The following is a 21824-nucleotide window of genomic DNA, read 5'->3' as shown; positions in this document are numbered from 1 at the left end:
AGATAGATAGATAGATAGATAGATAGATAGATAGATAGATAGATAGATAGATAGATAGATATTTTTACCGTACGAAATTCTACTGATTCTCAAACAGTTTACTAGCATAAATTGAAGAGAGAGAGAGAGAGAGAGAGAGAGAGAGAGAGAGAGAGAGAGAAACACCACTTCTGGTAAGGCGGAACCAAAAACATGCGCCGCCACATATGTGGTCGGACTATTATAGATGTGGGACGGCAGCGATGGAAAGATGTCGGCGGCGTTGATGCAGATGTCATGTCTCTATCGGGGCATGTTGGCCGTCAGGGCCACCGGCACCAGGACGCTGATCCCCGGGCTGGTCCCAGAGCAGTTTCGGGCCTTCTCTGTGCGAAAGAATCCGGAGCTGGAGGAGAATCCGTTCTACAGCAAGTACCAGGACAAGATCCAGAAGCTGCGCAGGTCAGCGAGCGGACGGAGCTAGCAGGGTCCAAAACCCCATCATGTGTCTGTCATTTTAAAGATCATCAGATGCTACAGCACAGAGAGGAGTCAGTGGAGCCAAGGAAATTGTGACTGAAAGACCTACTGTCAATTAATCATTTCGGCTCATTAGTCCACGCTGTTGCATTAAGTCCGTAAATGTTTTGAAACCTTATTGTCCAATCTTACTGCTGTATTATCCCATAGAAAAAGGGGTGAACATGTTAGGCCAATTCAGCAGCAAGCTTAAACTTAGTGCCGAATTTTAGCCCATGGTTATAAAGAGTGGACATGACCAAAATAATCAACCCTTTACATGCTAACTATTAAAAATTAAAGTTAAACTGGGAAAAAAATGCTTTGCGAAAATGCAGTGTGAATGCTGTACATTGAATATTTTAGTGAACATTTCAGAAGGATTTGAAGTCAGTTGCAGAAGATTTGCAGAAACGTAAGGAATAGACAAAAGCAGCAGAATAAAGCAAAATCCTGGAAAGTGCAAATAGAAAAACTGTAGAAGAAAGTGAATACCAGTTTGAAAATACTACAAAATGCATTGAGCATATTCACTGCAATAAGTCAAATATAATCTAAATTGACTAAGCTACATATGTATGCAGGACGGTACCACATCCTGTGGCCATAGTAACACAGTAAAACATTCAGATTTTTGTACAAAGAGCAAATCTCAACTTCCGTACAAGTACAACAGTCTTCATCTCTCACTGGAGTCTCATTGTTTGGCTTGGCAGATTAAACACAGGTCCATCAAAACAGCAGGAGCCTGGAGGAAATACATTTTAAATTTAAAACAGCTAAATGCCTGTGAGAACTACTAACCTGCAGCTTTAAGGTGCATCCCTTCTGATCAACCTAATTTTGATGGAAAAAGCACTATTTCCACTGGCAGATTATATCACTTACAACAAGACATTTTTCCAATTTTTTAAAATAAAATAATCTGCCAATGGAAGTTGTGTCTTTTCCATCAATATTAAGAAATTATTGACTTAAGCTCCTCCTCCTTGCTGAAAAGTTAGCTTTGTCTTATTTCAAGTGTTCCAAGATATTTTCACTAGAAACCAGACCAAAAATACTAGTTAAGATTTTGTGTTTTTGCAATGCATTGGCAGTAAAATATGAAAAGTATTCAACTGAAGAAGCTTGTTGTGGAGCAAATAGTGATCAGTTTTCTGTTTGCTTTTAGTGCGAAACCCCAGGAATATAAGGAGCGACTGGAGAATCGGCATGAGGCCAAGAAGGACGTCCTAGGACACTCCAAGCAGGCAGAGTTCGTCCGGTTCATGGAGCAGGAGGTGATGTTTCTGCTTAGCTCCTCGTTCAGGCATTGGCTATTTTTAATCAGACAAAAGAAAGAACTCATTTTGTTCCTTCCTCTTTTTAGTTTGAGAAAAGAGATAAGATGGCGGCCGGTGATGGAGCATCTGGAGCTTTTACAAAAAACAAGGTGAGGTTCAGATCTTGAATGTGTTTAGCATAGCAGAGTCACTGTTTGAAAGGCTGAAAAATATTTTAGTTAGTTGGGTTTTTTTCAGCAAAAATACTGAACAATTAAATACTATTAATTTAACTTTTTGTATATAAAAGAGAGAAATTAAAACCTTTCACCAAGAGGAAGATGTGTAAAAACAATTTTGTGCTCCTTTAGACATTAGGTTCTATCCTTAATCTGGAGATGATCAAGGACAAGACTGGCGAGGAGATCTCACAGGTGAGTTTGGTCAATGAGCTTTCTGGTTAAAAAAAACAAACCAACACTTCAACCTAAAACAAACTGTGTTTACTTGTATTCTCTTACTGTGGATGGGACAATTCAAAACTAGCATTCCACAATATCAAATGTCCAAGTCAGACCAAGTTCATTTGATTGAATTTAACTTCAAGCTAGATTTGGTTTGTAAGATGAAACCACATAGCAAAAATTGGTCTAAGCAAAGTCTATGTAGGTCACATTGCGTTCCCTCATCCTGATCAAGCACATGGTGATAGTGGAGAGGAGCTGGAGGAGACTCCAGTAGAACCAGGTTCACGTAGAAGTTTTAATATCTGACTGAAAATTCACAGAGGTGAATATTCATACTCTATATTCACACTCTGTTTAACATTTATAAAGGCTATAGTAATTAGTGAGTGGCGATTTGGGCATTTAATAAGTGACATTTTGTTGAGTTAAGTACCCTCAGTGTAAATCTGTGTTTCTTAACTCTACTGTAACTGGTAAATTTTGTTAAAATAAAACTAGCTTAACTAACTAAAAAACTAAAAGAAAATAACAAAAAAAAATGTTAGGTTCTTCACTTTGGTTCAGACAATATTTTTCTGTTCTTTTTGTCCCTGAAGTCAAAACTTCAGATTTACTTTCACTCTATAGCGCCCTCTGGGGGTTGTTATTTGTGAATTGCAAATTAGCTCTAGACTGAACTTTTATCTACCACTCTTCCAGCTTTGGATGCAGTTTTATTCAACCAAAGATACAATCAGCGCCGCCATTCCAGTGAGTTCATGACCGATGAATCCTCAATGTAAATAGTTTACATTGCCACTTTAATGAGGTGCTGATCTTCTAATATCTGCTTTCTGTCTTGTTTGCAGTCCCAGATGTATGATGTGATTTTCAGCAGATCCAAATCCTGCCCCATGGTAAGATCCCTGCTGAAACTAAGCCATGGTTCAGTTTCAGCACAGTCACCAAATTAGGGTGTGTATGTGAGAGAGATTGTGAACTGCAGAACCAGAAATCATTTCAGATTTTTCATTGCTATTGTTCTATCATGGATTCCCTGCTCACCTCTGTCTGTGTGCTCTCTCCAGTTCCTTTACGCTCTGCCTCAGAAGGAGGGCTATGAGTTCTTCGTGGGTCAGTGGTCCAGATATGAGCTGCACTTCACCTCACTTATAAACATCCAGGTAAACCGATTCACATTTGATACCTCACACTTCTGACAGACCGGAAGTGAGCTCATGTTTAGTTCAGGTTGCTTCTCAAATTTTCCTACAATTCTTTGAACAGCCTGGAAATATGAACTCTGGCAAAACAAATGTAATCAGGTCATTTGAAAGGTTAGTTGTTTGACTTAAGGTAATATCAATTCAGTAAAATTTTACAATTTCCGTGAATGGCCAGAATGGTCCACACTTAATTTCTCATATCTGTCATTTTATTTATTTCCAAAGAACAAGCAGAGCTTCCTCAAACAGAACAGAAGTCAAACACCATATCTTTTTTGTATTTTCTGGTTAGTCATTATTTTAATATAAAATTGTCCGAATAAGTTCCGTCAGCTCCTTTCTGATCCAAAATGAAGTTTAAAAATTCCTTACATTGTAACTGGATTATTTCCTAACAACATAAAATATTAAATTAAAAAATACACCTAAAACGCAATGAAATGATATGAATGGATAAAAACATTTATGTATGGATATATATTCTAGAGATTAAACTGTTAAACAATCTTCAAACAAATGTAGGATTTCTGTAATGTCAGACATTGACGTCATGACTTCACTTATTTTCCAGCCTGATATGTTGATTGTACCGTTGTACTCCTAAAAATATCCGAACATATTTTTATATGTTCGGATATATATAATTATGTAAATATTTTATGCATGGACATCTAAAATCGGCAAATCTGCGTAAAAAAATATATTTGCCAGCATTCAAAGTTTTTTTCCTGTGTTTGCACCCAGACACTTGGCGAGAACGCTCCGAGTCAGCTGATCCTCTACCACTACCCGGAGCTGAAGGAGGAGAAGGGCGTCGTGCTCATGACAGCAGAGATGGATCCCAAGTTTATCGTAAGCCTGTTTTAAAATCTTGTTTTTTAAAATGTCTTCAGGGACATTTAAAGCATCTCTCTGTTTCTCAGACTGTCCACCAGGCTCAGTGCTTGGCCAATCAGGTGCAGCTGTTCTACGGCACACAGAAGCAGGAGACGTACCGATTGGTGGAGACGTTTAACCACCAGCCTGAAGACTTTAAGCACATGTCGGTGATAGCGGAGCTGGAGCAGAGCGGGCTGGGGTCAGCAGGCACTCCTAAGATCAGAAGATGACCAGGGACTATTTATCTGTCTAGGACTGAAGCGTCATGGTTCCTCTCTCCATGTGGATCCAAACTCGTAAATGGATATTGTGAGCAGAAAAGACACAGGAACAGCATCTTATGAGCCGACATTTAGTGATTTAGGAAATAATGTGGTGGAGTAAATGGAAACGTTTGCCCAACTCTGTTCCAGACTGGATCCAAGAGACTCTGTAAACACTGAAGCTAAGCTCAAAGTTCTACCTTTGATATTTAATTAAAAAAATAATAAACCTTAACAGTCTTGAGTGTTCTTCTCTTTGGTTATACGACAGTTAGACATGCATGTATTCATCTTCTACTTCATTTTTCACAATAATTGCTATATTCATTAATAACTGAAAGTATTATAATGTGGGGGAGCTTTGTTGCAGCTGGACCTGGCCAGCTCATCGCCATGGATTCCAACTTGACTTCTATAGAGTATCAGAGGATGTTTAAAGAAAATGTGAGTTAATCCAGAACTGGAACCTGTAGCATGCCATGGTCTGAAAACATACCAGGAAGTCCTCCAAGGACTGGCTGAAAACAAAAAAATAAAAACTGCAATGGTTGAGTGAAAACTCCGATTTTGAATTTACAGAGATTCTGAGGTGACATGAAACGAGCTGTCCATAAAATAATTTTTTAAATATTTCATAGCTGAGGGTGAGGAGTTGGGTACGGTGGCCTAACATTTTCCTCAGAACTCACCATTTTAAAATAAACCTTTGTTTACTTTCTTTAAAATAAACAAAGGTGACTTTTCATTTATATAAAACAATTCACTAGGTTCAGTTTCCTCACAAGTGAACTATGTGTTTATCAATTTGATGGCATTTTATACATCAAAGACAGTGCAGACCCCTAACTGTTAGGGATTGTCAACAGGAATTCAATTTATCATGGCTGACCTTTTTCATACAAAACGACACAAAACCAGACGTGTCTAAAAACAAAAACAAAGTTGCTGACAATAACATGCTGAATTTATCATAAAGCAAAGGCTTTCATTTTGAACCTATTACAAATTGTACTTCTGGGTGAATTTTAGATTTTTATGAAACCCAAACTAAAGAAAACATATAAAACATTTGTGTGCTTCATCTGTGCATACGGAAGACTATCGCTACAAAAAACAACTGAAGTGAAACGACACATTTTGATGGGAGAAATTTACCTGAAACAAGCCATACGATGAGGCTGTTTTAGTTGTCAAAATTTAAAAAACAATGAAAAATATTTTGCCATTAACATCCTCAACTAAAGAAACTAAAACAGTGACTCGACTCACATATACATACAAAAAACCCACTGTTGACATTGGAATAGTCGCACCACATGAAATACTTCACCAGACAAATCACAGCCTCAGTGTGAGTTTATTGTTGCAACAATAAAGCTACAAAAAAACAAAAAAAATTTCACAGTGCATTAAAGATGTCTAAACTACAAACAAATACAAAACAAGTGAAAATTCAAGTGCCTATAATCTAAAGAGAAATGAACTAAACAATTATTAGAAGGAGAGTTGAGCGTCACACCATAGTTATCCAAACTGAGAGATGTTTCTCATCGCCATGGTTACAGAATATTCTCAGAGAAACCTGAGTAGCACCACTACACAGTTCATACGGTATGAACTCTGTATGAATCCAGAGTTCATTCATAAATTTCCCTTCTCGTCCAGTTGACTGTTAGGGCATTTTCACGTTTTCAAGGGTACATCGAGATTTTTCATCAAAACATTTAAAGCCACAGTTCCTGCCAATTTCTTCCTATTGTAAAATGAAATAAAAAAGCTACATTATGCCTTAGAGCAGGGTCAACCTTTAAATTACATTTTATACATATGGTTTGCTCTTAAATTGTTTCCTATTGTAATTTGGCCTGGTGCGCAAAGTTTGCAATAAATGAAGGAATCAGGTTCCTTGAGTAATTATTTACCAAAAAATAAAAAATGTTCATCTTTAACTCAAGTAAAAAGAGAAAAACAGTCTCAAAATATTTCTTTCCATACTTCATTTTCTGTTTTCCATCCCCATATGTGGAAAGTAAAGGTAAAATAAAGCAAATTTAATACTTTTACAAAATGTGTAGGATCTCGAGACATAACTGTTTTATTTATCTACTGCGATGTTTACCAGGTACAGTACCATGAAGCACAATCAGTAACTGATGCTCTGTTTAGGATTTTAGAACAATGCATTAGTGTATTTTTACGGGCTCAGTGAGGTTCTCCTCTCAGGGCGGCTTACTGCATACCCTTGTCAAAAATGATGCAAAAAACTTGAATCATTTGCAGTCAGAGCAACTTTTTGTTATTGCATTTTTTTTGTCCGGTCAATGTGAAAGGGCGCCCCCTGCAGTGTGAACTGAAAATCGATCTGATTGGAAGCTTTTAAGTAATAACTCCTCTCTCCAAATGTTACTTTTATATTTTTTCCTCAATATTTGCCTTCCTCAGCAACTACTTTTTCTGTCTGTGCTAAATGAACAGCTGTATTACAAAGATAAATTTCAATCTTCTTGAATCTCCCTAGGTAATATTTTAATCCATTAAAACACAGTAAGCATCATTGGATTATAATAAAACATTAAATATTTGTACTGTTTCTACTTCTTAATCACAATGCCTGTAGGCTCCTTCAGCAATGTGATAGATTTATCTTTTCTGGATCTGGATTTTTTCTTTTGAAGTAAAACCAATAAAAACAAACGACTTTCCATATATTTGATGATAAGTGTCTTATTCCAAGACCTGCATACAACAGGTTCATGCTGATGAAGACAAAGATTGAAAATAAAATAAAAACAACATCATTCAACTTTTTTAAGTAAGAAATTTGTTATTGATTTGTCTTTTGACTTAACATTTTTTTAAGTCAGCATGATTTTATCTACGGTATTCTAAAATCAAGAACATAAACTTTTTCAACTAACAACACATTTTTCAACCCTTACAGCATACCTTGCTACAGTATGTACTAAAAATTTATGGATGCAACCACTGAGGCTTTCTTAGGTGGAGAAAATAACCTATTTTTTCAATAATACTGACACTCGCTTTAGAGCTGTTGTTGACGTCTGGTCTCGTTATTGTTTCTTATGATTTCCATAAGTGTCATTTTGTAGAAATAGTAAATTTACAGCAGAGAAAGTCAGGACAAATTTACAAATACAATCAAATTTTTAAAAAGTATGCAAGGTAAAAACAAAGCCATGATGTTTTAAAGTAGACTTTTTCATTACATGATTATGTCACAGCTTCTTTGCCAAACAAACTCACATTTTGACTTAAAAAATTGTCCAGTCCTACAGAGAGACTTGCCTTTCTATGCTTGAGCTCCTCTGCTCAGCACCAACCGTTGCTGTACACCGTACCTTCTCTGCTGTTGTTGGTCCCTGAGTGAATCCGCCACAGTCCCGTCTCAGTACATGGCCTCCGTGTCACGGATATTTCCAAAAGACAAACTAAAAGTGCTTCCTAGTTTCTTGGCGACACCGCTGCCTTCCCTCTTTTTCTTCCTGTTCCAGTTCAACAAGGAGGCGGAGCTCTGACCCTTTGCCCCGCTCAGCAGCCTTTGGCGACTGTTTTCTTTGTCTCTGCTGTGGGACAACATGGCCGCCTTTCTCTCCACCTGCATGGACAAATATGATTTATTCAATACGATTTCTCTTTCAGATCTGCACCTGCTCCACACAAATCGTCACATTTACCTGTGTGTCATGTGAGTGTAACGTCACCACACTGATTTCTACTTCTCTGTCGCTGCTGCTCGTCAGCATGAGGACAACCTCCCCGTGTTTGGCCCACTTACAGTCTTGTCCATCCACTGCTACAATGTAGTCTCCCTCTCTTAGTCCTGCCTCCTGAACATCAAACAAATGTAATTAAATTTTACATTCTCTGTAACAAATATGTAGTTTTTACTAGAAATTGGCTAGTGGTTGAATTTTCAGTTGATCTGTCTTGATCAGTGACCAACAAGTAAGAAAACATAACAATTTGATCTTTTTACTGATCAAACATAGATTCTAACAAGTCATGGAAACTAAACTAAACTAACAATTGTTCTTATTGAAAAACTAGATAGCATGGACAAAATTCTGATTGGTGCATATTTTTTTACATAATTTTCATCATCCTCATCTCTTATTTTCTGTTCTGGAACTTTATTCTTTATTTAATAAAAGTTGAACATAGAGTCTGTTTCTACCATTTCACTAAGGAAGACACCAGCCAATCAAACACTTGGTTTCTTTTAGTTCCATGACCGATCGTTATTACATTGATGAACTTCTCGTCAATAACATTTTATGCATACCAATACTTTCCAGAGGATTCATCTTGCCATTATTTAGTTCTTCTTAAGGCTTGGTCCTAAACACTTGCAGTTAGTCTCACCTCTGCACAGCCTCCAGGTACAACTCCAGCAACCAGGACAGGGGAGTCCCCTCGGAGTGTGAGACCCATGCCACCTTCTCTTTTCTGCAGGCAGATCACACGTGGGGGGCCCCAACGGGCCCTTGCACAGAACACTGACAAGGGGCCCTGCGGCACAGGAAGCAGTTCTGTCTGACTGTCATGTTTTTAATTGTTTCTAAATAAATATTTACAGAGTCGCTCTAAAGTGTCCACACCCTTGTTAAAAGATCCAGTTATTGTGATGTGTGTCTGTCCCTATCAAATAAGCTTAAATGTAATGTCAATCCAAACCATCTAATGTGACATTTATTATGTCAAGATCAACTGAAAAACAGACTAATATGCTAAAAAAGCTGAAGCAGAATTATCCTTATTATTATAGGGATAAATGTTTCCCCTTATAATAAGCATGTCATATCTTGGACTTAGAAATATTTGCTCACTCTGCCTCCAAAACCTTCTCCAAAAATATCACACAGAGTTTATTTATTATCCACATTAGCTCCCTCTTCTGGCAACTTCATCAAATCTTGGTTAGACTTTGTTCTAAAGTTCAATTAAATCATTTTAAAGCCCTAAATTTCATCTGGTTAAGCCATTCTTTAAGCTCTATCTTCTAGTCTTGCAAGTATGAATTGTTACAAATTATTCAACACTTTTATTACAACTGTAGCCAAATAACAACTGCTTGCTACAAACTCTGGGGCTCTCATAATTCCCCTTGATATAAATGAAAGAAATCATAGAGACAAATTATACACATGATTCAAAAAGGCATCAATTTGATGTCTCCCATATCTAAAAAGAGGCTTTCTCTTCCTCACCAGTCTTTGAAAGATGTCAGAAACCTGGACTGTGGTGAAGCTTGGTGGAGTGATGTCTGGTTTCTGCTGAGTATGAGCTGCAAACATAATAAGTCACACTTAGTTATTTATGAATTGCTTAAATGAAACACTGCATTTATAAGAAGTTCTCACCTTGTATCTCTGGGGCTTCTGCTATTTCATCAAAGTCGTCTTCGCGGTCCAGCTCCAAGTACTTCTCCAGGGCACGTTTGTGTGTTTGACATAGAACGTCCTGCAGGATGTCCATCTTCCTCAAGATCTTACACAGACTGTGGACACGCATGGCCTCCTCGTGTCTCATAACCGCACGCCGAAGGTGGGCTTTACCTTCATGTCACCACAAACGATTTTAAAGCAGTGAGTAATAAATCTGCACTAAGTCCACGGTGACAGTGATGTAATTCCTGCTGAGAGCAGATTTCTGAAACAGGTAGCCTCACCGAGCTTTCGCCTTTTTTCAGGATTCTGTAGAATCAGGCTGAGAGTTTGCCCTGAAGCAATGTTGACATAAAACTTGAGGAAGGCCTTGTCTGACTCCTCATCACACTCCTCTCTGTCAGAAGATACTAAAGGAGGAAATAATACAACAAGTTAAGTTCGGATGAGTTGTTGGAACCAGGTGTGGTGGGATTGTGAAGTGATGCGCTTCAGTGACGTCAGAGAGGAACAAGAAAGATTCTCTGTCTTTTTACACATTGTTAATATCACAAAACCCACATTTCAAAAAATTTCTAAGCATCAGTAATATATAAGGTTCCTATTCTACCTGAATACACTTATGCTGATGAAAATTCATTATGTTTTTCAGGTTTATAGATGAAAGGAATAAACTCCGCAGTAAAAAGTGATATAAGTGGAGGCCAAAACAACTAAACTAAATAACAATCTTGGTATCTCCTTACCTGTGTGGTCGCAGAGCGCAGCAGCAGCGTAATAGTGTGAAAGAGCACGGAAGTGTTCAGATTTAACCTGAACCATGGAGGCCCATGAAAATGGCACATAGTCCTTCATCAGGGGTTGCGTCATCGTCTGGTGCACCAGCGAGTAAACATCCGACACCTGCAGAACACAGTGTAAAGAAAGTGTGTGTTGCAAAGCAAAAAACTGGCGAATTGCAACCTTAAGCAAAAGTAGCTAAATAAATCTTGATTGTGTTTTCAAATTATTGAAGACCCAAAGTCTTTTTATGACATGTAAAGATTATTTCTGTTTCTTCCGGTATGGAAATGCATCCACCAACAGGATGTTCTCTGAAGCTCTTTGAGTTCACAAAGTAGCAGGTAAAAGTTGTGAACATGCGCTTTGACACATAATTTTCTACTAGATTCAAAACACTGATGATGACTTATCGAATGTTACACTAAAAGCAAAGTTAACTCACCTGTGCAGCTTCTTGTGCCAGCTGGAGTTGGGAGGAAACCTTCGTGTCCCGCGTGGTGATTGTAATGCGCTCAAACACACACTCCTGCACCTGAGCAACCATTAGGCGAACCAGCATGCTGAGAGACAGAGCGCTCATGTCCAGACTTGGAGCATTTGAGAAGTTCTCCTTAAGGTAATTAAATGCACCTAATGGACAATGAAGGCAGTATCTCAGAATGTGAAATATCAGATTAAAGATTTTGCTCAACAGTGGAAAAACCAGGAAAAACTCAAAGAGAAGGAAAATCAAAGTCTCCCTAAAATTACCTTGACTGTGGGATTGTGAACGACGGAGCACAATAACACACAATAGTGTTAAATGTCTCCTTTTACAAAGACATATTCATGTCTTATTCATGACATATTCATGTTTTTGTAAAAATAAGATAAAACTTACAGTAACAAATATTTTTTATCTCTTTTGTTTAAAAATGTTCTAAATTTAGTCAAATGTATCATTTATAACAATGGTAACTTATAAATCAATTTCTCAAGTAAAAATTTCAATAATATTCAATTAATTAAAACGATTTATTAAATCTACATATTGATAATCCTAATGATTGGCAACATGTAATGGACTGGAAAACAGTTTAGGCATTAAATTAAAATTAGATCTAAGGTTAAAGACAAAAATAAAATGCAGTTTCAGTGGAAGATTACGCAGAGCAACTTCAGAGATTCTTCCATTGCGCTTCTATTACACAAGTCTCACAAAACAATTGAATTAAATATCTGAGGTGTTTTCGTAAATGTGAGCTCAGTCAGCACCTGCAGCTCGCTGAAAGGCGTCTATGGCCTTGTCGATGCCGGCTGTAGCGGAGCGATCCTGCCGCGCTCCGATCTGCGTGTGCAGGGCTCCGATGTTGAACAGCACGCTTCCCTTCTCAAAAGCCAGCGCACGCTGGGACGACGGGACCCCCGTCAGAGAGTCATACCTGAGGGATTATGAGTTTGCACTAATTTAAATAAATACTTAAAGAGTCCAAAATTAGAGACATTATGTCCACTTCAGGCTGGTTCTATATGGTCATATAAATGGTAATCACCTTAAAGGTGATGTATAAGTGAGGATAATTTCCCAGATTTTTATTGAGAGTGAACATGTTGTACCAGTGAAAGTGAACGCCCAGGTTCCTGTGTGAGGAGAAGAAGCGCTGGTCCAGATAGTACAGCTGATTGTAGTACTCCATCAGCAGTTCTAGTCCAGCCTGGTTTCGACTGGGTGTGCGCATCGCCTGACAAACAAAAAAAAAAACAGAACTATAACAGATATACAAAATCCCTGCTAATGTCCATCACTGCTGATCATTGGGGGGTTTTCAATTTCATGGAAGCAAATCCAATACTGAACCTCTGGGAGGTCTGCTGTGTATAAAACTGTGATGGTGCTTTTATGAACCTGTCTGAGTTCAATCAGCTCTTTGATCTCCTTGTCATACAGACTGCTGTCCTCTCCGTAGTGCTCACAGATGAAATCCTGCAACAGAGGACAGATAAAAGAAACTCATTGTTTTTATGTGTTTATATACCTTTAACAAGCAAAAGAGGATTCCGTGCCACACAAAGTTTAGCTATCCTTAGGTAAAAGACAAAAAAAAGATTCTCTTTTTGCTGCACAATCTTGACTTAATATATCAAAGCTGAAACAGATCTTGTTGCACAGTAAGAATCCTTCATGAAGAGAGAAAATGATGCACAGGCGTATGTGTATCAGGTGCCTAATAAATGATTAATTATTTATTTAATTATAAATACTTATAATTATTTATAATTAAATAAATAATGAATTTATTAATAATTAATTTATCAATAAATTATTGATAAATGTATCAATAATTTATCAAAATATTGATAAATTCAATGTTCTGAGTTTATCAATGATTCAAAAATATTCCTGTTCAGCATATAAACCCATTTAAGGGTAGAGGTACATAAAGTGCTTCAAGAGAAATTATTATAATTTCTGCTGAAGAAATTATTATAATACACAGACAATCAGTCTGTGTATAAGCACATATTTGAGGTTTTATTATTTTAACTGAAATAATTTCAGTCTTTAATGATTTTCTAACTTATTGACAGTCACAGTTGAACTGTTTTTGCAGTTTTATGTAGAGATTTAAAAAAAAAACAGCCTTCTTATGAGTAAATTAGAAAGTTAAACAAGTTTAGGCTTCTTTGTTTGTTTCAGGTAAAATATTAATTTCCCAAATTAAGTTGAAAACTAATCTATCATGCTAGACTGGCTGTGATGTGCTTTGCGTGTGTTCAAACAGATATAACTTTTAATAGCAGAAATATTAAAAGGTATTTGGTATGAAGGTATGTTTATTCTCAGGCAATTGACTGACATGCCACTAAATATCCATATTTTTTTAAGTGAATGTTGACAAAATGATCAAAGCTCTTCCTAATCTTTCTGTTAACAAGCAGGTTATGGATCTATGTGTGTAGAGACTCTTCACTGTTCTGAAACCAGTTTAAACTGGAATAGGAAATGGTTAACTTGTAATGAACATTTATTTCTTTAGGATATGGAAGATCTAAAGATTATCTGATCGAGGGTTCATCTCACCGCGCTTTACGATTTTCCTTTGAGGTCTGCTGATTGGCTCAAATATTGGACACTTAAATTAACAGAGTGTTTTCCTGTGGTTCCACTTGGATAATCCAATTGTGTGACTTTCGCTCAAATGCCTCATCCAATCAGCTGTTTGGAACATCAGGTCCATAATTAGTTAAATTGAGCTCTTCTTACAAAAATATACAGTTTATCAGGCAAAATGTTTTTTCATGAACAAAAAGCTGAATAATGATCACCTGGATGGGAACAGTAAAATCCACTTCTTTGGTTTCTTTAAGGCCAAGGGGGATCATGGGAACACTGATGGCATCACTGTAGACAGACATAAATACACGTTGTGGATCTTAGTCATACGTAAGCACTAAGCAGGTTTCAAACAGAAGACAAGGCCACACCGCCATCTGCTCATCTTAAAACCCAGCAGGGGGCTCCACTCTCTGACTGATCCTGCTAACAAGCAATGTTAAAGCCAATTATTAAGCCTCACAGGCCGCTCAACCCAGAGATAAGCCCCCACCATTAACTAGCCCTGCAAATAAAGCATGCATGCATGTGATGGGGTCATTAAAGACACAATTGAGGGGGTTCATCCTGGCCCTGACCTTGGACTGTGAAGCGAAGAAAACCTACTGACAGACAAAATTTGCATCTCTATAGCTGTAAATTACTGGCATAATTACTGAACACCCAACTGTAAAAGCAGTCTAAATTAGACCTAAAATGATCCTTTCTAAGGAAGAAATATATTACTTTGAAAGATTAAAGCACAAACATAACCGTAGACAGATATGCAACCTAAACAGAGCGTGACCATAAAAAAGAATATCCACTTGTTTTTGCCCACTGTAATTAGTTTAATGAGTGTGGCCTAAATTGCATGCAACAAACAGACCATGAACTATGTCTGTGTGACTACCTGTCTGTCTGGTAGACCTCCATGTTGCTGTTCAGCTCTTCCAGCTCTTCTTTGAGCAGCTGCAGATTGGAGTTGACAAAACTGAGCTCCAGAGCCACTGTCTCCTTCACCTTGTTGTTGGTTGTTGCCCTGCAAAATAAAATTAAAAACAGGAACAATTATCAAAAGAGCCCCCCGTCTGTTCCCCTAAAAAAAGTATTCCTGATATAATAGAAGCTGCCTAATAAATATTCACACCTTAATGTAGGGTGTTGAAAACACACCGCCAGCTCAAATCTAACAGGCATGTGCATATTTTTACAGTTTGGGGGTTCAGAAATGTATATGGACATATTGCTCACTTACCTAACAATAGCGTACACAGTGTAATTCAAATAAATTTTATTTTATGGACCACTTTTTTTACACAGTTAAAAAACAATATATGGATTTGCTATTATTGGATAACTCCACTGTCCTATTAGTCGATCAGAGCCTCTACTGTTCTCTAAACACAGACTTGGCACAGAGCAAAGCCAGCTCACACTGTTGTTCCAGGAAGTCTCAGGAATCATTGGGTTTGGCAAGTAAATTATTCCACCTCCAGAACTCAATAATTGAATAAGCCCATAAGAACAGGCTGAAATAAAGTTAACTGCAATGCTAACACAGAATAGCAAATATCTCCACTATATTTGGAGAACATTCATTAAAAAACATGCAGTTTGTAGATGAATTAATAAGTGTGTAAGGAGCTGAAGCTGTACAATTTCACAACTCTTTGATCACAGGGTCTTTTCTTGTCAGCACTGTCTGGCTTCATTTGCTTCTCCATGTAATCTGTCAAGGAAAAAACATTTTGCAATTTTCTCCCCCCGCCCCCAATTTCCTTTCATGGATGTTATTAACTTCAGTCCTCATATATATTCATTTCTAACTCTCCAACTGTTTTTTTTAATTTACAAAACAAAAAGAAAATGTGGGATTGCATAATATTGGGAAATCATTTGAGTTGCGATAATATTGCAATAACTTGGAATAAGCAAACAACTAAAGAGTCTTATTTTCTTCCTACTTTGGGTATAAAAAATGGAAAAAAGCAAAACAAACAACAGACCAGCAGGGTTAATTCAACCAATCAGAGCTCCTAACCTTTACCAGTCTCTTTACTGGTCACTCCCATCTCAAGTCTCAACATGCACACAAGCATACACATTTATCTAGTCTCACGCCAAAGGCAATCTGATTAGTCAGCTTTACCTGGGCTGCCAAATATCCCCTTCATTTACACACACTTGCACGCACATCAAGCAAAAAACAAAAAACAAAACAAAAAACCCTGACTAAGTTTTAAGAGGAAACCTGAAAGCGTGGCCCGTCTTTGTTAAACATCAAGAATCACTGAACACCTCCCACAGGACAGCACTCCTAAAAACAAACCAGTTTCCCAACAGTCTCAGTGAGTAAAACTGCATGGTGAATAATCAAACACACACTAACAAGCTATGAAGGGGGAGGTTGCCAGCCAGATGAGTGGGGGGATGAGCTCAGTGAAACTCACTGGGAATCTCTGCATGGGAACAGGACGGGAGGCGGACACAAAGCTGGCTGATTACAGGCTGCCAGGCTGTGTGGGGGTCCTCTTTGTCTCTGTGACCAAGCGTCCAAAAAGAAGGCGCAGGAGTGCTTTTTTTTGCTTTTTTTCATTATCTGCACAGACCTGAGTAGTCATGTTTTAACACAACAGCTTAAAAAACGGCCAGCTCTAATGTGTGATTAATCGTTTCAACAAAAAAAAGAAAGCAGAAAATGAGAAAACAAAGGGTCAAATCCAAAAGATCTCACAAATCACAAACAACAAACCAGTGTACAATATGATTTGTAGACTTAGCTGGACCACAATTGCTACATTTGTTACATTTTCAGCTGGTCCAGTTCACTTTCATTACTAAACCCTTTGAAAAAACCTATTCAAGAAGCTACACAAAAACTCTGAAGCTCTGAAGAGGAAGACATGAGCGCAACTTTCTTTGTAAAATCTAAACAAAAATGAATATTTTAGAGTTTCTAGGATTTCTCTTTTGTCTTTGGCAAAAGACCATAAGTCATTTCTCCCGCTGGCACCAGACATGTGCGTTTGTTTTGGTTCTATTTACCCAGAATTCCCTTCGCCATAGTCCGCTTCCGCCCTGTGAAGCGGTCTCCGGTCCTCTTGGCATTCACATATGCATTTAAACTGCTTGAGAGTTCACTTCAACCACACTGAGACCTGGCAGAGTTTGCTTTTATAGTCAATCATAGCATCTGATTACACAGTCGCACTTCTGGAAACATTTACATAAAAAAAACAACTGATAAAGGAGATCTTTTCTAATTATACTAGTTGACTTTTATTTGTACAGAAGCACAGGTATAAATAACCTGTGAGATTTTACTGTACTAGTAGTTTTACAGTAACACAGAAAGAAACTGCTTTGTAACTTTTGGATGTTTCAGATAAAATGCAATGTTTAATTTTACTATGCATGTTACTGTAAAGAGAAGCACATTTTGAATTTAACCACACCCAAAAAATAAACGTTCTCCTTTTCTGTGGATTTACAAACCATAATAACAAAGTTTTACCATCTGAAAATCAGCCATTTATTTGAAAGTAATCTGACAGGAACGGGCAGAGAAAAGGTGGAAAGACCTTCTCTCTGCCGAGGATGACCTTCTCCCATCCTCGGCAAAAGTTTAATAATGTTTTAAAATTGGATTTTTGTTAGTAGGCAAAAGACATTACAGTGAATAAAAAAACACGGTTTCTACATCTCTTATAGATGTTTTATGGTAGAGGGCGCTTTAAATGTGCAAGCGTTTTTGTTGTGGTGAGCAAAGCAGAACATGGTGAAAGAAGGAGGTTTAAATGCAAATGAAAAAGAGCGCTACAAGAATCCACAAGTGATCAGCAATTCAAACAAAAATGTTCTAAACAAAAATGTTCTAAAAAAAGTATGTCAAGACATCCATACTCCTGTCAGTTTTGTCTAATTTCTGCCTTGCCAGAGGATCAATGTAGTACATTAACAGTGTGGTTCATAGAAAGGCGTCGGTGCAGTAAGTTCATGTTGCTTACCTAAAAAGATTCTCCGCTCCTGCTCTCATGCGCATCTCCTTGTTGATCTGCTGGTTGATGCGAGCTCGTCGATGCTGCAGTTTACTGCGCTGAGTCTGAGCGAAGGGATCACAACCCTACAGGTGAAACATTAAACCACAGGAGGAGAAAACTTTTTTTTTCTGACTCTTACATCCAGCAACAAATCTGAGAATTTGGTTAAACTACTTTGATAGAATTAGGATTATTCCAGAATCTGCAAGTTTTTTTTTTTTTTTCCTTCAGTAGACGGGTTTATTAAGATTAATAATAAAAAGAGAAGAAAATGAGTTCATATCAAGCAGGGGCTGAAGTTTAAACATGATGAATACTCCCTCTGCTTCTCCACATAACTTTTTTTTGTACCCCTCCAGGGGTCAATGTAGCACCCCAGGGGCTCCAGGGGGTCTTTTGTGGGCTCTAGTGTCCCTTATATGAAAGTAGGCTGACAGGAAAGGGAGGAGGACATGCGGCAAACATCGCCGGGTCCGGGAGTCGAACCTGTAACAGCCACGTCGAGGACTCAAGGCCTCCAAGCATGGGTCACAATATCCCCTACGCCACCACGGCACGCCCCACATAACTTTTTCTAATCACCTTTTCCCTCCTGCACGCAGGAAACTTGCACCCTTCTTTCATTATAATGTACTCAATTCCCCGTTTCATTCCTGCTCACCCATTGAAAGTGTTTATTTAACATGCGAATGTCAAGTAATCCTCAAAGTGCCTGTGTGGATTAGGATTCTGGCTGAGCTCCCACCTCTGCTCAACCATCAGGGAGCCAGCAGGACAGAGGCTGCTCAACAACAGAGCACAAAACATCTAAAGGAGACACTGGTGAATCATCACTGCACGCATCCCAAAATGCTCAGTTTTATTTAACAGTGAATGAAAACAACAAGGTGTAATGCAACATGTGAATGGTTTCAAACATGTCCACACATAATTTAGAAAATTAAATCCAAACAAAAAACATGTTTTGCTAAGATCTGGATTTAATTCTGCAAGATAATGATCTACCTTTAAAGCAAGTTATATTTTATACAAGAAAAAAAAATCCTTCCATTTACAAGCTACTGAGAGGATTATATATTAAAGTTAGATATTTTTGCCGAAGCTACTGATTGTCCATCATTTTTTAATGAATACTTATGTGTTTTTTGTGTAGTATGCAGAACAAGGGCTGGACAGCAGAACGGGTTGGAACACTAGCCGGGGTCTTTACTTTTCACGTGAAGTTCCCCTGGAATAGTCCGGCTACCAATCATCTAAAAATAGGTGATTTGAGTTTAAGCAAGAATCTGCAAAAGTTACTTTAATTTAAAAGAGGACCTTGGATCATTGAACAGCAGTCCAGTTTGTTTTCTCCTTACATCTTAGTTATTAGTAATTAACACACTGAATATGGCAACTTGTGTGCCTTTTTCCTACCACTCAATTTTCCCTTAATAAGCTGAAGTACTGAGTACAGCAACAAGTGTCCCTTGTTCCTTATCTTCTATGTGGAGGAGTTAGTGACTGCGTGATGAACAAGTGTCAAGTCAGCAATTTTCTATGACTGTATAGACCATAACATAACATTTCTGCTGTAAAAAAAAAAAAAAAGCAAAAGACTTTTTATTATTATTGGTTGTAACAGTGTAATGATCTGAGATGGAGAATTGTGCGTTTTTATTAGCAGCAAGCCATAATCATCAAACAGGCAGATGAGATATATCAGGGTGAGTTTCTGGTGTCTCACCTTGCGGATGCTCCCGTTGTGGCTGCTGTCTGTCGGCAGCGTCAAGGGCATGTCGTCGTCGTCGTCTTCGTCCGAGGCGCCGTCTGACAGGGATAACTCAAAGTCTCTGTGAAGAGTAACGACATTGGATTTATTAAACTCAGTATTCACATTCACACATTGCACAGTAGTGTGCACTTCACATTTTATTTGAACTAAAAAAAACTAAACAAAACAAGTTTTATTCACTTGAGCCACAACTTGCTAACGGTAAACCACTTGCCTTGTGGCAGGTCCCTCCATCGTAACCCAACAACACCCGGCGGCTTAAACGACCCCTACATCTCTTACAGCCTCGTTGCCAGCTTTGTACAAACAGCAACGCACCAAAAGTAACAAAGTATAGACCAAAGGCAGGTGAACCTTTATCTCATAAAAACAAGCCAAGCTGAACACTTTTTCCTCTTGATAAAGCCTTGTCGTTGTTTTCAGACGGAGTTCTGAAAGAGATTACTCACCGAGGGCGGGTAAAGGAGAAGAAACGTAGCCAATCAGGAAGCGGCTTTTTAATGTGACAGAAGATGGAGCAAATTAAGGAGAAGAAAGAGGCAGATCGGCTACTTCAACTGACCAATCACAAGCTTTTTAGGGCGTACCCTTTCTACTCCTCCCACCTCCTTCTGCTCAGATCGTTGTTATGGTTACGACAGGGGCAGTGGCTTGTGTACCGAGTCCAAAACGGTGGCGGCAGCAGCAACCTCCCCTCGCACATAAAAACAGCTGAAATAATAGTAGTAATACTTTGCTCCCGCTAAAAGTATTCTTTAATAAATAGAATTATAATCTTTTGTTTTCTTAATTAATTGTAAATATATTGAAGATTGACCTGTTCGTCTCTGTACAATATTTTTATCAAATTGCAGTAATATGGAGCAAAAATCATATTCGCCTGCAGTGACGAATATTAAATACATTAAAACTAGAATTAAACCTTATAATAAAAACTACAATGCATAATATTATTCAATAATTATTTTCTGGACAACATGATGCCTGTTTTTCGCAAGATCAGCAGCGATTGTTTTTATTTGGCCACCAGGTGGCAGCCTTGTCCTCCTAAAAATCCTAAATCCTTGAGGAGCCACTCTGTGAAAGATATATTAAAATTCATGTATTATGAAAGTTAAAGTATGAACTGAATTCAATTGAGCAAACTAATCAGTTTCACAGGATTTTCTAAAAAGTAACCAAATACACCCTGCTGCATTTTTTAAACATTTAAAAAAAATAGACTAATAAAAAAATGTCATTTTTAAACTTGCTCTTTGGGTCAGAGATTAAAAATTGATTAAATCTAAGAAATTTTCAAGCGATTTTATTCCAAACTTATATCTATCTCCTACCTGCCAGAATAATAAGATAGATAATGTTTGAAGAGATTTTTCTTGCTTTCTTAAAAGTCAAACATTTCATACATTATGATTACTATGTTTCTAAGTCATTTGGTGAAATTGTCATATTATGGCTTTTTAAAATTTGATGGGATAATTTCTGATATTTTAGTAAATTGGGGTCACATTTGTAGATGCATTTAAAGGAAATGGCTAAAACACCTCAATTTGTTGTGTGAGATCAGAAGAACTCGTGTAAAATACTTCTGAAACCAAAAATTATGGCTTGTATGACTTGGCTCACATCTTTTGGGTTTGTTTCAAGTCATACAGTTTAAAAGACAGTTATCTCTGATACTGACCAAATACATGTAAAGTTCAGAATTCAAAGAAAGTTACAAAATAATCTCTTAAATGTTCTTGCTTTGTTTATGTGTTCTGGCATTTAGAACAAATAAATAGTTCTGGTAATTCCAACTAATGTAAAACAAGAGAAATTTCCTCTGATTTTACTTCAGAGAGTGAGAAAAATGTGTCTTTTTATTCAGTGTATCCAATTCTGGTTTCAATGGCATGTGTATCAATGCCTGAACAAAATAGCATGCTATGGTGCATGCTGGCTTAAATTGGTAAGAGTATCATTATCAAATGAGTTGTACACTAACATGGGCTGAATAGCCACTCATTGAGGAAGAAGCTCAGAGCAATATAAAAAGCAGATTATTCTTTGCAAATGCATTCAGGGGCAAACACCTTAATTTTTGGAGGCAAGGCCAGAGATCTTATGAAACTGAAACAGAAGCATTTTGCCATTAAACATTTGAAGCTTGTGAAAATAATTTAGGTTTGG

At 37.6% G+C, this 21824-nt stretch overlaps 2 protein-coding genes across 2 annotated transcripts; one reads left to right on the top strand and one right to left on the bottom strand.

The window, feature by feature from the left end:
- Positions 1 to 203: 203 nt before the first annotated feature.
- On the top strand, positions 204 to 4809 carry atpaf1 (ATP synthase mitochondrial F1 complex assembly factor 1). The gene is made up of 9 exons (XM_044129875.1): positions 204 to 441; positions 1670 to 1778; positions 1868 to 1930; positions 2132 to 2194; positions 2927 to 2977; positions 3076 to 3123; positions 3295 to 3390; positions 4177 to 4284; positions 4356 to 4809. The coding sequence occupies exons 1-9, from the start codon at positions 227 to 229 to the stop codon at positions 4539 to 4541; spliced, it is 939 nt and encodes a 312-aa protein (XP_043985810.1). The 5' UTR covers positions 204 to 226; the 3' UTR covers positions 4542 to 4809.
- A 764-nt stretch (positions 4810 to 5573) lies between these two features.
- Positions 5574 to 20109, bottom strand: rhpn1 (rhophilin, Rho GTPase binding protein 1). The gene is made up of 16 exons (XM_044129874.1): positions 19867 to 20109; positions 19605 to 19710; positions 17846 to 17961; positions 14749 to 14877; positions 14069 to 14144; positions 12648 to 12725; positions 12359 to 12483; positions 12017 to 12183; positions 11205 to 11392; positions 10726 to 10882; positions 10264 to 10389; positions 9956 to 10150; positions 9803 to 9879; positions 8958 to 9104; positions 8270 to 8422; positions 5574 to 8190 (listed from the first exon to the last, which is right to left on the bottom strand). Exons 1-16 carry the CDS (start codon positions 19884 to 19886, stop codon positions 7981 to 7983), a joined length of 2070 nt encoding a protein of 689 aa, XP_043985809.1. The 5' UTR covers positions 19887 to 20109; the 3' UTR covers positions 5574 to 7980.
- Positions 20110 to 21824: the final 1715 nt, after the last annotated feature.

Source organism: Gambusia affinis, linkage group LG10 (assembly GCF_019740435.1).
Source record: "Gambusia affinis linkage group LG10, SWU_Gaff_1.0, whole genome shotgun sequence".
Taxonomy (NCBI): Eukaryota; Metazoa; Chordata; class Actinopteri; order Cyprinodontiformes; family Poeciliidae; genus Gambusia; species Gambusia affinis.
This window is presented reverse-complemented; position numbering and strand designations above follow the sequence as displayed.

What these genes read in the sequence shown, in the direction of transcription:
- atpaf1 (XM_044129875.1), top strand. Translation starts at nt 227, where the DNA reads ATGTGGGACGGCAGCGATGGAAAGATGTCGGCGGCGTTGATGCAGATG. An exon ending in TCCGGTTCATGGAGCAGGAG is followed by an intron (nt 1,779 to 1,867) that starts GTGATGTTTCTG and finishes TCCTCTTTTTAG; the next exon opens with TTTGAGAAAAGAGATAAGAT. An exon ending in CAATCAGCGCCGCCATTCCA is followed by an intron (nt 2,978 to 3,075) that starts GTGAGTTCATGA and finishes TCTTGTTTGCAG; the next exon opens with TCCCAGATGTATGATGTGAT.
- rhpn1 (XM_044129874.1), bottom strand. Translation starts at nt 19,886, where the DNA reads ATGGAGGGACCTGCCACAAG. An exon ending in ATTTTACTGTTCCCATCCAG is followed by an intron (nt 12,726 to 14,068) that starts GTGATCATTATT and finishes CCTCTGTTGCAG; the next exon opens with GATTTCATCTGTGAGCACTA. An exon ending in TGAAAAAAGGCGAAAGCTCG is followed by an intron (nt 10,151 to 10,263) that starts GTGAGGCTACCT and finishes GGTGACATGAAG; the next exon opens with GTAAAGCCCACCTTCGGCGT.